Below are 21,302 nucleotides of genomic sequence, written 5' to 3'. Positions count from 1 at the left end.
CAAAAGTAACCTTTTCGATGACTCAAATAATTTTTTACTTTGCCCATATTTTCCTTTCTGTCCACATCGTGCGCCGAATATACCGAAATTATCAAACACTGTACTTGAACAGTTCAACTTCTTGACAATTTGACGATTAAAGAGTCCCTTTTCCTTGTACTGACGATTTTGGCTTTTTCGTCACACGATAACTGCTTTCCGCTTGGCATTTTCACAATCGTGGTTTATGTACACGACACACTGTCACTAGTGCTGTCTGTTCCATATTTGCAGTAAAGGTACGTACGTACACAATAACACTGCACAGGGCCAATTGCCTTTATACCGAGTTTCACCCTCTAGCACCTGAATCGTTGATGCCTTGCTATGCACTGTACTACTGACATAAAATACTACACCATTTGACTGCATTTGTCGATGTACTGCGTTTCACACTATTGTATATATACTGCGCACAACTACTCCAGCCGATAATGTTAATTTTCCTGCAAATGGATGAGCCTTTGTATACAGGGTGAAAAGTATTTAAACCGACAAACTCTGGGAGGCTGTAGGGGACATCAAAACAAATATTTTTCCCTAATGTCATTTTTTCCTATGAGGATTATTTAAACCGGTGGAGGCCGTATTACGATCTTCAGTTGTTAGAGGGCGTATTACGCTCTTCAGTTGTAGGCAACTGCTGTCCACCAGTGTAGTAGTGCATTGTCTCTGCTTACTAGTGGAGCGATGCACCTGGAGTGAGTACAATGATATGGTTGGTGCGTACTACGTAGCGCACCACAGCGGACGAACTGCACAGCGGGTTTATTAACAACAATATCCTAATCGCCGTATCCCGCATCATACGACCTTTGCTGCTGTGTACCAACGTCTGCGTGAGACCGGGTCATTTAGCAAATTACCTGGACAGAGATGCCGTCGCACGGTAAGAACGCTGCAATTTGAGGAAGCTGCCTTGCAACATGTGGAGCGGGAGCCTTCAATCAGCATTCGTAAAATTGCACGTAACATGGGGACGAATCAAACGAATGCAAGAACAGTCCTTCGAGAGCAATTGTTACGTCCACTGCACTTACAGCGTGCCCACAACCTGGAACCAGTTGATTATCCACCCAGAGCACAGTTTTCGCAGTGGTACCTGTAACAGTGTGAAATGGATCCTACATTTCCATCCTCTATGTTGTTTACCGATGAAGCAACGTTCGGTCGTGATGGAGTCTTCAACATTCACCATTCGCATGTTTGGAGTGAGGATAACCCACATGCCAAAGTTACTAGCGCTCATCAAGTGCGGTTCTTCGTTAATGTGTGGGTCGGTGTTGTTGGGGACTGTTTAACAGGGCCGTATCTGCTACCTAGGCCATTAACTGGCTGGCACTATTACAATTTTCTCGCCAGAGCATTGCCAGAATTGCTGGAAGATGTCCCGCTCTCTACAACGCATGTGGTTCCAACATGACGGGGCGCCGGCACATTTCAGTCGTCGTGTGCGTCGATTCCCAGAAACGTGGATTGGCGGAGGTGCTCCTGTACCATGGCCTGCTCGATCCCCAGATATGTCCCCTCTGGACTTTTTTGTGTGGGGAGAGATGCGCAACCTTGTTTACGCAACTCCTGTTGCATCAGAAGAGGATCTGGTTGCCCGGATAGTAGCAGCAGCAGGAACAATTCAGGATACTCCTGGGGTTTTTGCCCGTGTCAGACAGAACATGATCCGACGGTGTAACCTTTGTTTTCGTGTCAATGGAGGCATTTTTGAAAATATACTGTAATTGAAATTGGTTTGTGTTAATGTGTTGTCTCTTGGTCATAAAAAAATGGAAACGTGTTTGTTGGTTAAATTGATTTGCAGCCAGAGAAATCTTCCTTTACTGGTTTAAATACTCTTCATAGGAAAAAATGACATTAGGGTAAAATATTTGTTTTGGTGTTCCCTACAACCTCCCAGAGTTTGTCGGTTTAAATACTTTTCACCCTGTAGATATCCGCTACTGTAGTGGACATTCATTTTATTGTTGTGGCATAAACGGAACCCAGTTCAAGAAAGTCATCACGGCGTTGACAAGAAAGCCGCTCATTTAAAATGGACTATAGGCAGCAAGAAAGGCAGAGAGCCAACTGGCAACGTCGCAGTTTATTCTCTGGCTGTAAACAGGTCACTTCGTGCGTGTACAGCAGTCTCCTGGAATTCGCGTGGTGTTCACAGGGAGGAGTTTCTACCGCCGGATCATTTGAGGACGTCGACGAGCGCCTGCCGGTCGCAGGCGGCAGCCAGGTCCAGGGGCGTGTGGCCCCAGCAGTCCCTGGCGTGGCGGTCGGCTCCCGCGGCCAGCAGCAGGCGCGCCACCTCTGCGCTGGGGTTGGCCACGGCCCAGTGCAGCGGCGTCATCAGCAGCTGGTCGCACGCGTTCACCTCCGCGCCCGCGGCCAGCAGCAGCCGCGCCAGCTGCGCGCCGGCCCGCGCTGCGGCGCCGTGCAGCGGCGTGCGCTGCGATTGGCTGCGCGCGCTCGCGTCGCCCCCCGCGTGCAGCAGCCACCGCGCCGCCTTCTCGCCGTCGCCCTCGGCCGCGCAGTGCAGCGCCGTCCGCCCCCACCTGTCGCGGGCGTCCACTGCCGCCCCCGCAGCTAGCAGTGTCCGCAGCTCCCCGACGTCGTCCAGGCCCGCCGCCTCGTGCAGTCTCTCTGTCAAGTTGGCACCGACTCTCTCTTCCGACACTGTCCTGCAAAATGACAGATTTTCTAGTGTCGATGAAGCACTTGCGGTACAAGAAAGATCGGGAGAATGAGGACAGGAAAAAGTTAGTAGAGATTCGTGCTGCTGTAAAAAGAGCGTTGCGCGAAGGATTCAACCACTACCACCGTCATACCTTAGCAAAAGACCTTGCTGAAAACCCAAGGAAATTCTGGTCTTACGTAAAATCAGTAAGCAGATCGAAGGCTTCCGTACAGTCACTCACTGATCAGTCTGGCCTGGCAACGGAAGACAGCAAAACGAAAGCTGAAATTTTAAATTTAGCATTTGAGAAATCTTTCACGCAGGAGGATCGTACAAACATACCGCCGTTTGAGTCTCGTACAGATTCCCGTATGGAGGACATAGTGATAAACATCCCTGGGGTTGTGAAGCAGCTGACTGGGTTGAAAATAAATAAATCGCCAGGTCCTGATGGGATCCCAATTCGATTTTACAGAGAGTACTGCATTGGCTCCTTACTTAGCTTGCATTTATCGTGAATCTCTTGCCCAACGTAAAGTCCCGAGCGACTGGAAAAAAGCGCAGGTGACGCCTGTATAGAAGAAGGGTAGAAGGACGGATCCTCAAAATTACAGACCAATATCCTTAACATCGGTTTGTTGCAGGATTCTCGAACATATTCTCAGTTCGAATATAATGAATTTCCTTGAGACAGAGAAGTTGCTGTCCATGCATCAGCACGGCTTTAGAAAGCATTGCTCCTGCGAAACGCAACTGGCCCTTTTTTCACATGAGATCTTGCAAACCATGGATGAAGGGTATCAGACGGATGCCATATTCCTTGACTTCCGGAAAGCGTTTGACTCGGTGCCCCACTGCAAACTCCTAACTAAGGTACGAGCATATTGGTTCCCAAGTATCTGAGTGGCTCGAAGACTTCTTAAGTAATAAAACCAAGTACGTTGTCCTTGGTGGTGAGTGTTCATCAGAGGTGAGGGTATCATCTGGAGTGCCCCAGGGAAGTGTGGTAGGTCCGCTGTTGTTTTCTATCTACATAAATGATCTTTGGATAGGGTGGATAGCAATGTGTGGCTGTTTGCTGATGATGCTGTGGTGTACGGGAAGGTGTCGTCGTTGAGTGACTGTAGGAGGATACAAGATGACTTAGACAGAATTTGTGATTTGTGTAAAGAATGGCAGCTAACTCTAAATATAGATAAATGTAAATTAATGCAGATGAATAGGAAAAAGAATCCTGTAATGTTTGAATACTCCATTAATAGCGTAGCGCTTGACACAGTCACGTCGATTAAATATTTGGGCGTAACATTGCAGAGCGATATGAAGTGGGACAAGCATGTAATGGCAGTTGTGGGGAAGGTGGATAGTCGTCTTCGGTTCATTGGTAGAACTTTGGGAAGATTTGGTTCATCTCTAAAGGAGACCGCTTATAAAACACTAACACGACCTATTCTCGAGTACTGCTCGAGCGTTTGAGATCCCCATCAGGTCGGATTGAGGGAGGACATAGAAGCAATTCAGAGGCGGGCTGCTAGATTTGTTACTGGTACGTTTGATCATCACGCGAGTGTTACGGAAATGCTTCAGGAACTCGGGTGGGAGTCTCTAGAGGAAAGGAGGCGTTCTTTTCGTGAATCGCTACTGAGGAAATTGAGAGAACCAGCATTTGAGGCTGACTGCAGTACAATTTTACTGCCACCAACTTACATTTCCCGGAAAGACCACAAAGATAAGATAAGAGAGATTAAGGCTTGTACAGAGGCATATAGGCAGTCATTTTTCCCTCGTTCTGTTTGGGAGTGGAACAGGGAGAGAAGATGCTAGTTGTGGAACGAAGTACCCTCCGCCATGCACCGTATGGTGGATTGCGGAGTATGTATGTAGATGTAGATACTATGTATACATTGATCAGCCAGAACATTATGATCACCGACGTACTATCGATACGAACCCATCCAGGAGATAGCAGCGTCACTTGGCGAGGAATGACTGCTACTCAGACACACCCGCGGTGAATGTGGTATCAGTGAGCATACTGTCCGTATACAGGGTGCTCCATTGATAGTGACCGGGCCAAATATCTCACGAAATAAGCATCAAACGAAAAAACTACAAAGAACGAAACTCGTCTAGCTTGAAGGGAGAAATCAGATGGCGCTATGGTTGGCCCGCTAGATGGCGCTTCCATAGGTCAAACAGATATCAACTGCGTATTTTTAAATAGGAATCCCCATTTTTTATTACGTGTTCGTGTACTACGTAAAGAAATGTTTTAGTTGGACCACGTTTTTCGCTTTTTGATATATTCCTGTTGAAGACATGGCAGTACCACGGGGATAACAGCCTGTGAAATGTAGGGGGCACTGGTTACATTAACCTGCACAAACAAAAAATAGTGACCGCGAGTTGTAACTGATGGCCCCTGCACCGTGAGACTTGGGATGACACATGTCTTGTGGACGAATGCACTCCGGAATAGGCAACTTATCAGGTCTACGCCATATACTCATACGTGTTTGTCCATGACTTGCATACAGGCATAAAATATTGTCATCACTGACGACAACAGAACGACGTTACGCTTTCCAGCCGACTGTCTCATGACACCTGAGTAGCCATGCTTTGTGGTGTCGTTGTCTCATTGTTAGCCTGTTGAAATGCATATGTCATCTTAGTTTCAAATAACTTCCGGGAATTCAGCCAGGTAACACTTGCAGCGACCGCCGATATATCGGCGGGAGAATACCCCGCCATTTTCAAGGCAAACTGCAACGGACAGGAGGCGTACATGCAAATTCAAAACCTCGGTTCTCGGACTGAAGCAGGAAAGATAACACACAAACTGAACACTAGTGCCACCAAAGATAACCAAAGTCAGAGCTATCGATAGTGAGACTATGAGTTCGCAGGTGAGGTGGCAGTGACTCTGTCCCTCTTAGTGCTGCTGCAAGAGCCGGCCGTTGTGGCCGAGCGGTTCTAGGCGCTTCAGTCCGGAACCGCGTGACTGCTACGGTCGCAGGTTCGAATCCTGCATCGGGCATGGATGTGTGTGATGTCCTTAGGTTAGTTAGGTTTAAGTAGTTCTAAGTTCTAGGGCACTGATGACCTCAGATGTTGAGTCCCATAGTACTCAGAGCCATTTGAGAACTACTAGTCACTTCCTTTCCTGTTCCACTCGTAAACAGAGCGAGGAAAAAACGACTGTCTATATGCTTCCGTATGAGCAATAAGTTCTCGTATCTTATATTCGTCGTTCCTACACGTTGGCGGCAGTAGAATCGTTCTGCAGTCAGCTTCAAACGCCGGTTCTCTAAATCTTTTCAACAATGTGCCTCGAAAGGAACGTCGCCTTCCCTCCAGGGATTCCCATTTGAGTTCCCGAAACATCTCCGTATTACTAGCCTGATATTCGAATATACCGGTAATATATCTAGCATGAATCTTCTGAAATGCTTGGAAGTCTTCCATCAATCCAATCTGGTGCGGATCCAAAGCACTCGAGCAGAACTCAAGAATAGGTCGCACTAGCGTCCTATACGCGGTCTCCTTTACATATGTACCACGCTTGCCTAAAATTCTCACAATAAACCGAAGTCGACCATTCGCCTATCCTTCCACAATCCTCTGACGCTCGTTCAATTCCTTATCGCTTTGTAACGTTACGCCCAGATATTTAAACGACGTGACCATGTCAAGTAGGACACTATTAATGTTGTATCCGAACATTATGAGTATGTTTTTCCTGCTCATCAGAATCGACTTGCATTTTTCTAGATTGCTAGTTACCATTCATCTCACCAAACAGAAATTTTTTGTAAGACATCTTGTATCTTCTTATGGTCACTCAACTTCGACACCTTTCTGTACACCACAGCATCATCAGAAAACAAACACCTACCTTGTCCACCAGATAAAATAGTAAATGTCGTGTGACTAGGGCCTCCCGTCGGGTAGACTGTTCGCCGGGTGCAAGTCATTCGATTTGACGCCACTTCGGCGACTTGCGCGTCGATGGGGATGAAATGACGATGGTAAGGACAACACAACACCTAGTCCCTGAGCGGAGAAAATCTCCGACCCAGCCGGGAATCGAACCCGGGCCCTTAGGATTGAAATTCTGTCGCGCTGACCACTCAGCTGCTGGGGGCGGACGTCCACCAGATCATTTCTGTATACAGAAAATTATAGCGATCCTATTACACGTCCCTGGCGCTCTCTTGACGATACCCTTGTCTTTGACGAGCTCTCGCCGTCAACAGCAACATACTGTCCAATTACTTAAGTAATCTTCAAACCAGTCACATGTCTGGGAACCTATTCAATATGCTCATACATTCGTTAAGAATCTGCAGCGGGGCACCGTCTCAGAAGCTTTTCGGAAATCTAGAAATTTGTTACCTACCTGTGACCCTTCATCCATAGTTCGCAGCAGGTTAATCTAGAAATTTGTTACCTACCTGTGACCCTTCATCCATAGTTCGCAGCAGGTTATCTGAGGAAAGGGCAAGCTGAGTTTCGCAAGAGCCATGCTTTCTAGGGATTTTCTCTGCCTCGTGATGACTGGGTGTTGTGTGCCGTCCTTAGGTTAGTTAGGTTTAAGTAGTTCTAAGTTCTAGGGGACTGATGACCATAGATGTTTAGTCCCATAGTGCTCAGAGCCATTTGAACCACGCTTTCTAAAACCGTACTGATTCGTGGATATAGGCTCCTCGGTCTCGAGGAAATTTACTATATTCAAACTGAGAATATGTACAAGAATTCTGCAACAAACCGATGTTAAGAGTATACACATAATTTTGTGGGGCCGTTGTTTGACCCTTCTTAGGTACAAGAGTCACCTGTGCTTGCGGCTTTGCGCTGGGAGAGAGTTTCTCGATAACTGCAAGCTAAGTAAGGGGTCAATGGCGTCGAGTACTCTTCGTGAAACGGAACTGGAATTCCACTCGGGCCAGGCGACTTATTTCTTTTCAACTTTTTCAGTTGTTTCTCTACGCCAGGGATGTTTATTACTATGTCGTCCATACGGGAGTTTGTTCGACGGTCGGACAGCGGTATGTTTGTTACGATTTTCCACTGGGGCATGTACTACGAAGACATCCAGAACCTGGTCGGCGCTTGTGTGAATGTTCCGCAAGACCACTGCTGAAAGCAGCGACGCACATCGGTGAACTAAGCCCAACATGCACAGCAGTCCATCGGTACGCCATCAAGCTTCCTGCTGGCCCTCAGTGTGACCCCTTTCAAATAGTTGAAACTGTTCAACAGGAGTGGGGCACGACTGCACTCCAGAATGAATGCTGCCAACACTGTTCACCTATAAACTTGAACAGTTACTGCCTACAGTGTCAAAACAATGAGACCACAGAGAGGATTCCTGAACGGCATCTGATCGCTAATGACCATGACAAACGAATCACTAACACTGCAGCCCCTCAGTATGCAGGTATTACATCTTGGTGCCACTGACAAACCCTTCAGGGTTTTCGGCACTGTATTTTAAGCTGCTTCTCAGGCCATGTACGGCAAGAATACTACACTACTGGCCATTAAAATTTCTACACCAAGAAGAAATGCAGATAATAAAAAAATGGTTCAAATGGCTCTGAGCACTATGGGACTTAACATCTATGGTCATCAGTCCCCTAGAACTTAGAACTACTTGAACCTAACTAACCTAAGGACAGCACACAACACCCAGCCATCACGAGGCAGAGAAAATCCCTGACCCCGCCGGGAATCGAACCCGGGAACCCGGACGTGGGAAGCGAGAACGCTACCGCACGACCACGAGATGCGGGCTGCAGATAACAAACGGGTATTCGTTGGACAAATGTATTATACTAGAACCGACATGTGATTACATTTTCACGCAATTTGGGTGCATAGATCCTGACGTATTGTGACGAGCCAGTGGCTCGGCCACCATTGGCCAGACGTTTTCAGTTGGTAAGAGATGTGCAGAATGTGCTGGCCAGGGCAGCAGTCGAACATTTTCTGTATCCAGAAAGGCCCGTACAGGACCTGCAACATACGGTCGTGCATTATCCTGCTGAAATGTAGGGTTTCGCAAGGATCGAATGAAGGGTAGAGCCACGGGTCGCAACACATCTAAAATGTAACGTCCACTGTTCAAAGTGCCGTCAATGCGAACAAGAGCTGACCGAGACGTGTAACCAATGGCACCCCATACCATCACGCCGGGTGTTACGCCAATATGGCGATGACGAATACACGCTTCCAATGTGCGTTCACCGCGATGTCGCCAAACACGGATGCGACCATCATGTTGCTGTAAACAGAACCCGGATTCATTCGAAAAATGACGTTTTGCCATTCGTGCACCCAGGTTCGTCGTCGAGTACACCATCGCAGGCGCTCCTGTCTGTGATGCAGCATCAAGGGTAACCGCAGCCATGGTCTCCGAGCTGATAGTCCATGCTGCTGCAAACGTCGTCGAACTGTTCGTGCAGATGGTTGTTGTCTTGTAAACGTCCCCATCTGTTGACTCAGGGATCGAGACGTGGCTGCAATATCCGTTACAGCCATGCGGATAAGATGCCTGTCATCTCGACTACTAGTGATACGAGGCCGTTGGGATCCAGCACGGCGTTCCGTATTACCCTCCTGAACCCACTGATTCCATATTCTACTAACAGTTATTGGATCTCGACCAACGCGTGCAGCAATGTCGCGATACGATAAACCGCAATCGCAATATGCTAGAATCCGACCTTTATCAAAGTCGGAATCGTGATGGTACGCATTTCTCCTCCTTGCACGAGGCATCACAACAACGTTTCACCAGGCAACGCCGGTCAACTGCTGTTTGTGTATGAGAAATCGGTTGGAAACTATCCTCATGTCAGCACGTTGTAGGTGTCGCCACCGGCGCCAACCTTGTGTGAATGCTCTGAAAAGCTAATCATTTGCATATCACAGCATCTTCTTCCTGTCACTTAAATTTCGCGTCTGTAGCACGTCATCTTCGTGGTGTAGCAATTTTAATGGCAGTAGTGTAGTAACACTATTCTAACTTAAAACGCTCTCATTGATAAGATAGCACATTCTATTCACCTTTCCCAGGTGGATCTGATGATCTAACTTACCTATTCTTGTCCTTAAATAAAGAAAAAAGTGGCTATTAAAGATTTGTTTGCATTTCTAAGTGTTCTACGCGCACTCTAAAGCGTACACCACAGAAAGGTGCGTCAAAATGATTCTATTGCTTGGGGCTTCATGTGATACACTGCCCCATAGCAATGCGCACCTTCCCATCATCGCTTCTTATCTGCACGCCATTATAATGTACTGTATTATAAAGTAATAAATATAGGAAGAACACAACAGATGCAGACACGGAATTCGAACCTGCCAGAAGTCGCTGTGCCAGCTGGTGCTCCCGCCGAGGCCACGAGACTGCATATCCGCACAGCCGTTTCCGTGTTGTTGCGCAGTGCAGCCTTCCAGCCGTCCGTGGCCATGACTTCGGTGATGTGCCGCCTGATGAAGTCGACGGCCACGGTCTCCAGCAGGGGGCAGCCGTGGGTGGCGGCCAGCACGGCGCTGGCGGCCGCGTTCTCCACGCCGAGCCTCTTGACCGACTCGAGCTCGGCGTGCTTCTTGAGGACGGGCAGGCCGAACACGTGGGCCGCCATCAGCATGCTATCGGAGAGAGCCTCCGGCGGAGGCAGCCGGTCAGTGTACAGGAAGTTCAGCAGCTTCCGAAGCGTGCCCTCCTCTACGTCGTGTATGTGGAGGCAGCCGTCGGAAGCGTCCTCGAGCATGCTGGAGAAGACTGGGCTGCGGGAGCGCAACAGCGCGCTGTGGGCTGGAAGGCGAGAGCCGCCTACCACCAGGTAGACGTCAGAGAAGTCTGCGGACTCCAGCAGTGCCGACAGGTCGGCCGCCAGTGTGCCTCTGCCGTCCCGCGGCCGTCTTGTCGCAGCACTGCAAACATTCCACTGTTATTGTAACACCTAAGCTATCAAGGCCGGAAACGTATTAAAAGTCTAGCTGAGGACCCGGCGTTACCGTATTAAATCCAATCATTATCAGTCCATCTCCTTCTTTTCCCTTTCTCTGCCCATCTCGTCCTCCCTCCTCTCTCTACCCTCTCAGCCCCCGCTTTCTGTCGATCTTCTCCTGCCCCTCTGTCCATCTGTTCCTCCCCCCACTATCTCCTCCTCTATCACCTTCTTCTCGCCTCTAAATTCATCTCCTCCTCCCCTCCTCTTCCTCTCCTCTAAGGCCATCTCCTCCTGCACCTCTCTCTTTTCACCTTCTCTTCCCCCTCTCTTTTGTCCATCTTCTCCTCTTTCTCCTCCTTCTTCTCTTCCCTGTCTCTGTCCATTTCCTCCACCCCCTCTTTGTCCATCTCCTTCCTCCTCTCTCTATCTCTTCCGCCCCCTGTCTGTGTCCATCTCCCCCTCCTCGTCTCTGCCTGTTCTCCTTCCCTTTCTTTTTCAACCTTACCATTTCATTCCAATAGCAGTTTTTTTTTTTTGAGTCATCAGTCTTTTGACTGGTGTGATGCGGCCCACCACGAATTCCTCTCCTGTGCCAACCTCTTCATCTCAGACTATAACTTGCAGCTTATGGGCTCAATTATTTGCTAGATGTATTGCAATCTCTCTGAGGTTCTTAGCCCAAAATATTTATTTCAAGGCAGTATCTAATATTTATGCCAAGTTTGGTTGAAATCAATCCAAGGGTTTAGGTGGAGCTTCTTACCTGTGACTTTGCCCATGTACACACGTGTCACTTTCTTTTTTTTTTTTTTTTTTGAGTCATCGGTCTTTTGACTGGTTTGATACGGCCCGTCACGAATTCTTCTCCTGCGCTAACCTCAACAGTCTTTCTCATCAGGCAGGAAAAATTTATACTCTGAGACTAACACTGCCAAGATGTTGAAGAAGGCGTAATGAATGTCGTTGCAAAGATAACATATTCAAATTGAAAGAGGTATGTCTCTTGCCACCCTTTCATAATTTTAAGATTTCATGATTTTCTTATGGCGCGATTTTGTTGCTCTCAGTATCACATTTTGAACCGATGCCTATGATTGAGACATTAATACAGTGGGATTTTTTGTTTTATTTTCTGTTGAGACCAGCAGCCTCATCCTTTCCATTTCTGATTTCTTTGTCGGCCTGATATGGAAGCATGAGTGTGTATTTCAGAATGTTTGGAGTAGATCAGAGAGGTTTTTCCTCAGAAATAGTCAAAAACGACTTTCCAATTTACGTTTCCCTCCTCCCAGAGTGAGGTCAAGGGATGTCCAGTAAAGTAATATGTAGCGATTTCTGTCTTCTAGATCTTTCTGATGGACTAGAGAAACATGTGGGAGCTCTACTGGTTTTCTGTCTGACTCGATTGGCTATCTGAGCAGCTTCATCACCTTCCCTTGCAATAAAGCGAGGCGCCGTCCTCAGCGGATGAGCGCAGGATGGTTTTTATTGAGACTCTTTTACTGCAAATTTGAATGCGATGTGTGAGTTAGGGTGGTGTTAGGTTTGAAAGTATCAGCATTTTCATGTTCAGTTATTGATCAGTTATGCTTTTTCAATATTATTCGCGTGTGGATACCAGCAGCTTTGTGTGCCACTTCGGTTCTTGTGTTTATGATTTGTTCTTCCACAGTATTATCTGTCCATGTGGTCGTATAGCGCTGTTAAGTTTTGTGTTCCGGATTTTGCCTTAATTACCAGTGCAGTTAATTTAGCGCAGTTGAGTGAAATTCTTGAAGGTAATGAAATTCTAGTTTCGGAGCCGATTTGACGTCTTTCATGAAAGATGGTCCCACGTGTGTGTAATCTTGGGTTCCGTTTATTATTTCCTCATCCCATCACCTTCAGTAAGTTTCGCCATTATAGCTCAAATGCGGACTGTTAATTTTCTTTCTCGAATCAGAACGTTAGCAGAATCTCGGCCATCTTTTTTATAGTACTGCACATCACGTGATGACAAAGCCGTGTTTTACGATCAATAGTCGCTCTTACCAGAGAGAACTCCAGTCTAAGAGCATACTGAATATCCATATCAATAATATCGAGCTCTTGTAAACATTGTTTTTGTTTATCGGTCTCTGCTACCCCAGTTTGGTCCTGTTTACTTTATCCATTCGCAACCTCCAACCTAACCTAGTGACACTATTTATCCTGAGGTGGATGAACCCTCACATGCATGGTGATACTTTCATTTTTTAACAGTAGAATAATTAAATTCTTTATGGTTATGTTAAAATTCGAACTTTCTTCTCCCTAGTGCTAATGGCGTCCTATGCCACGCCGTATTTAGAGGTGTTCTTGCTAATTAATTTCATTAATGTAACCAATGTCCTTCCATATGTATAAGGAGCAATAGTAACATAAATTTAAACCTAATGTTAAGATCGTTCTTTTATGAGGAACGGAAATTTTATTAGTAAAATTTCAGTTCAACATAAAATACGAAGTATTTTGTTTATAAAATACTGGGAAGTTGAATTGGACCTAGCGGGCGCGCCACCAATACATTACCATACATGGTGCAGGACAGAGCAGATGTGATGCCCCTAGCGACAGCGCGGCTATGTAAGCACGACATTCAACGACGGTCAACCTTTGACAACGGCACAGATCTTTGCCGTAAGCTCGTGGGTAGTTAAACATTTGACTACGCTTGAAACCCGAGAATGCTTTATTAATGGAAATAGCCTCGAGAGTATGCATTCGTACTACATCCGCAAATTTTGTACCGATAGAGGTGGGGCAGTGACTAGCACACTGGACTCGCACTAGGGAAAACGACGGTTCAAACCCGCGTCCGACCATCCTGATTTAGATTTTCCGTGATTCCCTAAATTGCTTCAGGTAAATGCCGAGATGGTTGCTTTGATGGGCACGGCCGACTTCCTTCTCCACCCTTCCCTAGTCCAAGCTTGTGCTCCGTCGGTAACGACCTCGTTGTCGACGGGACGTTAAACACTAATCTCCTCCTGAAATTTCTGATTTTTATGGGAATTAATCTTCAGTTCGAGTCACCCTCTGAAATACATTCACATTGTAGAACCATCCGAAAGTTGCACTAAATTCGGGTATGTGTGATGAATCACAATAGAATCGTTCGTCATCGTGTGGTCGTATGTGATCACATATTTTCCGTTCCGTACTTTTGTCATGAATATCAGATGTACTAGGTCTTTGTCTACCACTACTCAGTAGGACCTTTTCACATATGGTGGACGAAGTTTCCACTTCAGTGAGAATAGAGAGAAGTCAGACAACTTACTAAGATTGTCTGGCTGCCTCGGCAATCGATCCCAAATTCATTTAGTATGGCGAAAGAATGGGTCCCTAGAAGGTTAAGTCGAGGGTTACAGAAGAATGGTGAGTGATACCGCAGTTAATTATAAGTGAGCGATGGAAGATAGGGATAATTTTACTGCTCTACAAGTGCTGATAGCAAGGGCTTACAGTTATCAAACACAACGTACCTACGTACCTCTTTTAAAATCAACACAGAAATCCTCACCATAATCTGTTAGGTTTTCATTTTTAAGGAACTGACAAGCATTCACGCAAACCAGTTCATTGTCGAATAAAGGAGGTTTGTCAAATAAAATTTTAATGCTCTACTTTATCGCTGTTTAATAGAGACTGAAATAACATGACAAGTATGTTCCTCAGCGCCGAAATTTAAATCCATTCAGTTTTATTTCGTCCTCCAAAAAAAATGTTCAAATTTGTGTGGAATCTTATGGTACTTAACTGCTAAGGTCATCAGTCCCTAACCTTACACACTACTTAACCTAAATTATCCTAAGGACAAACACACACACCCATGCCCGAGGGAGGATTCGAACCTTCGCCGGGACCAGCCGCACAGTCCATGACTGTAGCGCCTCAGACCGCTCGGCTAATCCCGCGCGGCTATTTCATCCTCCTTCCGATTAAAAAGACTAAAGTTTAGTAACCCTTATGGTCTCTCTGTATGGCCTGTCATAGTATCCGCTTGGGGGCGCCAGTACCTGAGTTACATCACATGATGATGACGCTTGGTTTTGGTCTCTCAACTGCACGGTCATCAGCGCCCGTACGAAATCCAATCTTTGCTCAGTCCAATGTAGCCGCTTGCACGAATGATGATGAAATGACTAACCACAGAAACACCCAGTCCCTGGGTAGAGAAAATCCCCAACCACGATGGGGAATTGAACCCGGCACCCCGTGATCCAGAGGTAGCAACGCCAACTACTAGACCACGAGCGGCGGACGTCGTATCATATCGAGTCCTGTATTCTCTTGGCTGCAAAGCACATTCCGCCACAGCTGATCTGTCGTTACTTCCTTTCTACAGTCGCCCTTTGTGTTTGTCTAGTCGTTTTCTGACTGTTCTTGGTAGTACTCACTTAGGCGTCTTCGCTGCTACCCAGTAGCCTGTTCCTGTACCCGGTTCTAGGCGCTTCAGTCCGGAACCGTGCGACTGTTACGGTCCCAGGTTCGAATCCTGCCTCGGGCATGGATATGTGTAATGTCCTTAGATTAGCTAGGTTTAAGTAGTTCTAAGTTCTAGGGGACTGATGACCTCAGATGTTAAGGCTCATAGCGCTCAGAGCCATTTGAACCATTTGCTCCTGTACCATACCGGTGCGTTTGTCGATTACGGCGGTATTCCGTTTCGTCAAGATCTTATCGCTGTAATCTATAAATACACCTGAAAGATACAGGAACTCTGAAACTCGGTCAAGGATGCTCGCAAGCCGCATAGAAAAAGGAGGAACTTAAAGATACTTAATTGTGGAGAGGTGTTCGTGGGTACTGCTAAAATAAAGCTCGAAAACTGAGCAAAGAACACAAAGGCAACTGTAGATGGACAGAGAAAGACGTAATGTGCTTTGCATCTAGAAGGCCATCGGGTTCGAGGTGATATTACTTAGGTACTGGGAGCCACAAGTGGACACTGTGCAAGGCTATACAGTGAGGCCGTAGAGGTTAATAAACGCCCCACTCACTTTAATCGAAAGGAAGAAGGTGCGAAACTTGATGGTATCGAGATTCCAGCGCTGAAGAAGATGTGTGCCTGTCTTCCACCAAGGGATGATAGCAATAACGGACGGCAGCTACAGACAACGCCCAATTGCGTCGGTTTTTCAAGACATGTGACGTCACATCTCCGCGCGGGAGTAGGCTGAAACTAAATTTTACTTCAGCCAGTAGCGAGCAAGAGTGTACATCAGATCTTCATAAAAACGGCAGACTTTCTTGAAAATATCCTCCGCAGAGGGTGACGAAACGTTGGGTTTCAACAAGAAAAGCAACCGCCCATGGCATAATGGCCTGGAATATTTTAATAAGTGTATCATCTGAATGTATCATGTCATCTTCCAACCTGTAACAAGACCGTCTGGTTTGCCATGTAACCTTTCCTAGTAAGGAATATTCACCATAGGCAAATAGGACACTCTTCGTTGTGTTACAACAAAAATTTTCATAGAACACGTGGAACTAGCACCGCACCTTCACGTTTTTATCTCTGAAACGAAACAGTTCTATGAAATCATATGTCATTATTAAAGTTGACGAAGGTGTGACCAATGATTTATAAGAAACACTATCAACATTGTAACGTTCACGTGAGCGGTCCATTATTATTAAGCTTGGACAAAAATAGAAGTGCAAGTTTTGAAAATAATGTCCTATCAGAACAAATCGGCAGTATCTACAATATGATGAAATGGCTGTGATGATTTTTAAATACGTAATGTTACCAAACAATTTCATGAAGCGAAAATGTGATCCTTTGAAATGGATTTTAGAAACCAAACAGCTTTAACGAATTTTAGTGACACTACTCAATGTTACCATTTCGTATCAATAGAACAGTTAATTCCTTCTGTCACTGTTCGATGTTTTACGAAAGATACAATTTTATCATGATGGGTATAACTGTCATCAAAGCTTAGAAATCATTCATAACAGTTTGTTTTTCAAATTATAATTTTTTCAGAACTACCGAGAGATTTTTTTGAAGAGTTTGTAAACATATGACCTGTGTTGAGACTTCCTAGCAGATTAAAACTATGTGCTGGGCCGGGACTCTAAACTTAGACCTCTACCTTTCGCGAGCAAACGTTCTAGCGACTTTTTTCCGTTCTTATCATCTGTTTCTCCGTCATTTTGCATTGGCAGTTGTGTGCGGACGTCGCGTGAAATCTGTTTTATTGATAAAAACTTCACTTAGATTTTTTTATTATTATTACAGAAGGTTGCCGAACACGCTGAGCCTACACCGACTGAGAGTCCAAGCACGACTCACTGCCCGCCCTCACAGCTTTACTTCAGTACCTCATCTCCTACCTTTGCCCGCAAAAGGCAAAGATTCATTCCTGGCCCAGCACACAGTTTTAATCTGCCAGGAAGTTTCAGTGTACGATCCGATGTAGAGTGAAAATCCACTCTGGAAACTTATCTGTGTATTGGAGTACGTATAGCTGAAGTAGACACCTTATTTTATTGGTGGGTTGGAATTTTCCTTTCTCTGTCGCACTGTAAGTTTATGGCTAATACTCTATGGTGTTAAACGGCCTCCTCCCTCCTCTCACTATACTGCCACTTTTCACAACATCGAGCCAAATCTCTCCGCTGGAGACGATCATTATACAGCACTGCCGATCACGCACACTGCTGGCCAGTGGCTGATTCTTTGGTCTGTGGAGTGTAGCTCTCTCTCAGATATTAACAAAATGTTTACAAACACATTATGTCTTTCATGGCGTGTATTCCAGTAATCGCTTATTATTCAAGTCTTCAACAAAAATTTTAAAACGTACTATTGAGAAGTAATTAACCCTTTGAGTAGCAGTGGATATCTAGTGGTACACTGAGGTACTCCTACGAATGTGGTGCACTGTGGCATTCACTTAAAGCGTTCAAGGCAACAGTCGGCGCTGAGATTGTGCTACATGTTTGTAGAAAATTGTGGCGTGTCTTTTTTCTTTCTTTTTGTAGATCATTGACTGTGAAAGTTAGTGTATCTAAAGTTACTGTAACGGTATACTACTAATGTTATGGGTGATTTCGAAACAAAAAGTAGTATGTACTTTTGACATAAATGTATTATATTTTGGGTCCGTTTTTGCTTGTTATTTAGGGCTATAACTTGTTTTAGGTATTATGAGTTCTTGAAAGTTTCGAGATGTGGGATTGTCTCTACGAAAAATGCGACATTGATTTCAGATGTATGACGTGAAATGAAATGAAGGGTGGTTGAAAATTGTATGTCCCAGTGGTTCCAAAGTGAGACCGCAACTTTAAAATAATTGATTGTTTACTTTTTGCCAATCTCTTCTTTTATTCGTTGCTTAGTGTGGGTAATAAAGGTTAATTTTGTGAAAATTTTTAAAATTGTATTCGAAGTGAAACTACCTCCTTAAAATAGTTGCGTTTTTACTTTTTGTCAATTTTACTATGACGATAATGCACAATTTTGTGAAAAATTTTAAAATTAACTTCTTTACATTTCTGGGACTCGAAAGGTTAAGAAAATTCCAATTATGCATATACAATACTAAAGTTGAAATATTTCTACACCCACTAACAGTAGGCACTTGTTGGTATTTTTATAACAGACTGGTGCATACACGGAGACATTTCAAAGTAAATTACGTGATAAATTGTGAGGAGAAAGAAAAGTTAATTGTGCATCTATGCTTGAAATTTAATGTGTGCTTACAACTTGCATTTCCCCTCCTCCCTTTCTAGTTCGCATTTCAAGGCTTTTATTGACCGAAAATAGAGACAATTTAATTATTTGTTGGATAAAGAGACAAGAATCACGTATGAACAAAAAGAACGAATGGCAGACAGAAGACGAAGTGCTCGCATTTGAAGCATTATAAGACTAGCATGGAATATTACGCCCCCACTGTGTCTCGAGGAAGCAATGATGTAAAAGAAATAAAGTTTCAGCTGTGGGATCAAAAATCATAATAAATGATAAGATTTGCTGATGACATTGCTATTCTCAGTGAAAGTGAGGAAGAACTGCAGGGGTTGTTAAATGGAATGAAACAATCTAATGAGGACACATCCTGGATTGACAATAAACTGTAGATAGACGAAAGTAATCAGGAGTACCAGAAATAAGATTAAAATTAATATCAAAATTGGGGATGTTGAAAACTCATGATCGAACTCAGCTGTATCACTCCAAAATTTAATACACAGCTGGCTTCGATGTATACATCACACAACCAAAATGAGCCACAATGCTTTATCAGAAAGACAACTGTAGAGCCGGCCGGTGTGGCCGTGCGGTTCTAAGCGCGTCAGTTTGGAACCGCGTGACCGCTACGGTCGCAGGTTCGAATCCTGCGTCGGGCATGGATGTGTATGATGTCCTTAGGTTAGTTAGGTTTAAGTAGATCTAAGTTCTAGGGGACTGATGACCTCAGCAGTTAAGTCCCATAGTGCTCAGAGCCATTTGAACCATTTGAACAACTGTAGAAATGGTAAACCATACACAACTTGTTGAGAGCTTGCACTTTGAAATCGTAATCAGATGTAATACATCTCATAAGCATCATAAATCATCATGGTACAAGCCAATTCTCCACTAAACTCAAATTAAAAAATAGATACAGCATCTCATAGTTTTGTGATGAAGTACTGTACTAGACAGAATTGCGTTAACAGGCGATCCTCAGTACAGAACACATCGTCAAAGATGTTAGACTGGCAGGAAGAGATCCTATAGCACACCAAAGATCAGCCATATATTGTCAAAGCTCAGATAATACTCGAGATATGGTACATTACTATTATCTGTTATTGACTCAGTAATAAAATAAAAAAAGGAATAAAACTTTTCATTGCCTTATTAATGGTTGCGTGATCTTTCACATTACAGTCACACTTATTAATGAGCATAGCGATAATTATGCGTTTTGTGGTTCTATGATGCTTCGTCAGAGAGCTAGTGAAAATTTCTCTAGGAATATTCTATTTCGGACATCTTTTTGTTCATTTAAAACTCTGTCCAATCGGTCTTTTAGATGGATGTAAATTTAAATTTCCTTCATCACATGCAGGACTTGACCTTTCCGTAACGTACGATACTTGTAGTGATTTATTAATATTAGGTATTTTATGGTTCGGGTCTTTAAGTGTGCAGAAGAGGTGGATGGACTATTGTCACTTACTGCAGTGTGCTCTTTAAATAGTGTGCGAACTTTCCTTCCTGTTTGTCCAATATAAAGTTTTGAGCAATCTTCACGGTTTGTTTTCTATATTCCTGACTGAAAAAAAGGCTCTGAATTCCCTGGTGTCTGTCTCAATAATCATTGTAGATTGTTAACGTTTCTGTAACTTCGTATTCTTGAAACATAGAATAATAATGTGGAAAACAAGGCCTGAGTATGACCTTAAAAAAACTTTATTTTTCTAGTGTTCTGATTAAAGTTATTTCTGATTAAAGTTATTTCATCTACAGAATTGGGCGTATTGTGTTGGCTTTCTTTTTGAATAATGTGTCCTCTAAGTTTTTATAACTGTTATTTATAGTCGCATTTCGGGGAATATTTAATTCTTTTTCAATTTTTCCTTTTTCCAGTGGTAGGTTGACCAGTCTCTGTATCACAGAGTGAAAATCTGCAAGTTTATATGCCCTCGAATGGAATTATTGGTTGTGGCTGACTATATCTATCGGTGGTTTACGAAGGAAGAAAGGAAGAAAGGGTTTAACGTCCCGTCGACCTCGAGATCACGAAAGACGGAGTATAAGCTCGGACTGTGTCAAAGATGAGGAAGGAAATCGGCCGTGCCCTTTCAAAGGAACCATCCCGGCATTTACCTGGAGCGATTTAGGGAAATCACGGAAAACCTAAATCTGGATGGCTAGACGCGGGTTTGAACCGTCGTCCTCCCGAATGGGAGACCATTGTGCTAACCACTGCGCCACCTCGGTCGGTGTTGGTTTACTATCGAATTTATGTTCATATTGCTCATTTGAAATTTTTTACTTTAGGGTCTTTTTCGCAGTCATGAATACAGAATATTAAGTGTGAAGAATTCTCAGTATTTTATATGAACAAACAGGAAGGAATGATAGCACACGATCTAAAGAACACACGACAATAAATGATAATTTCCCGTCCACCTTCGTTGCATACTTTAAAAAGACACCAACCACAAAATACCTAACAATAATAAAGCACTACAAATATTACGTAAGTTACAGAAAGGTAAAATCAGGGATGTGATGGAAAAATTGAAATTTACATCCATATAAAAGACTAGTCGGACAGAGTTTTAAATGCACAAAAAGACCGGGGAAATAGAAAATTTTTAGACCAATTTTCACCACTTCTACGACTTGCAGTCGCATTAATGGGGCCACCGACAATGTTCGACGTCAACGTGCATTAACCACTCACACACGACAGGCAGCAGCACTAGCAGTAGAGGGTATACAAAGCGTGTCGGGGTGGGGTGGGGTGGGGGGATGCTAGAAGAACAGTGCAGCCGTTCACATAATGCAGAGACGAAGTGATTTATCTGGCCTTAGGGCAAGGTTCAAATGGTTCAAATGGCTCTGAGCACTATGG

General features: G+C 44.5%; 1 protein-coding gene across 1 annotated transcript; it reads right to left on the bottom strand.

Annotated features, from left to right (window-relative positions):
• Window positions 1-651: 651 nt before the first annotated feature.
• Window positions 652-10,503, bottom strand: LOC126419617 (speckle-type POZ protein-like; the record flags this gene model as incomplete). Its single annotated transcript, XM_050086806.1, has 3 exons — window positions 10,150-10,503; window positions 5,589-5,618; window positions 652-663 (listed from the first exon to the last, which is right to left on the bottom strand). Coding segments are annotated over exons 1-3 (396 nt in total), but the record flags the coding sequence as incomplete, so codon positions are not given.
• Window positions 10,504-21,302: the final 10,799 nt, after the last annotated feature.

The sequence above is a fragment of the Schistocerca serialis genome, chromosome 9, assembly GCF_023864345.2.
Source record: "Schistocerca serialis cubense isolate TAMUIC-IGC-003099 chromosome 9, iqSchSeri2.2, whole genome shotgun sequence".
Classification (NCBI taxonomy): Eukaryota; Metazoa; Arthropoda; class Insecta; order Orthoptera; family Acrididae; genus Schistocerca; species Schistocerca serialis.
This window is presented reverse-complemented; position numbering and strand designations above follow the sequence as displayed.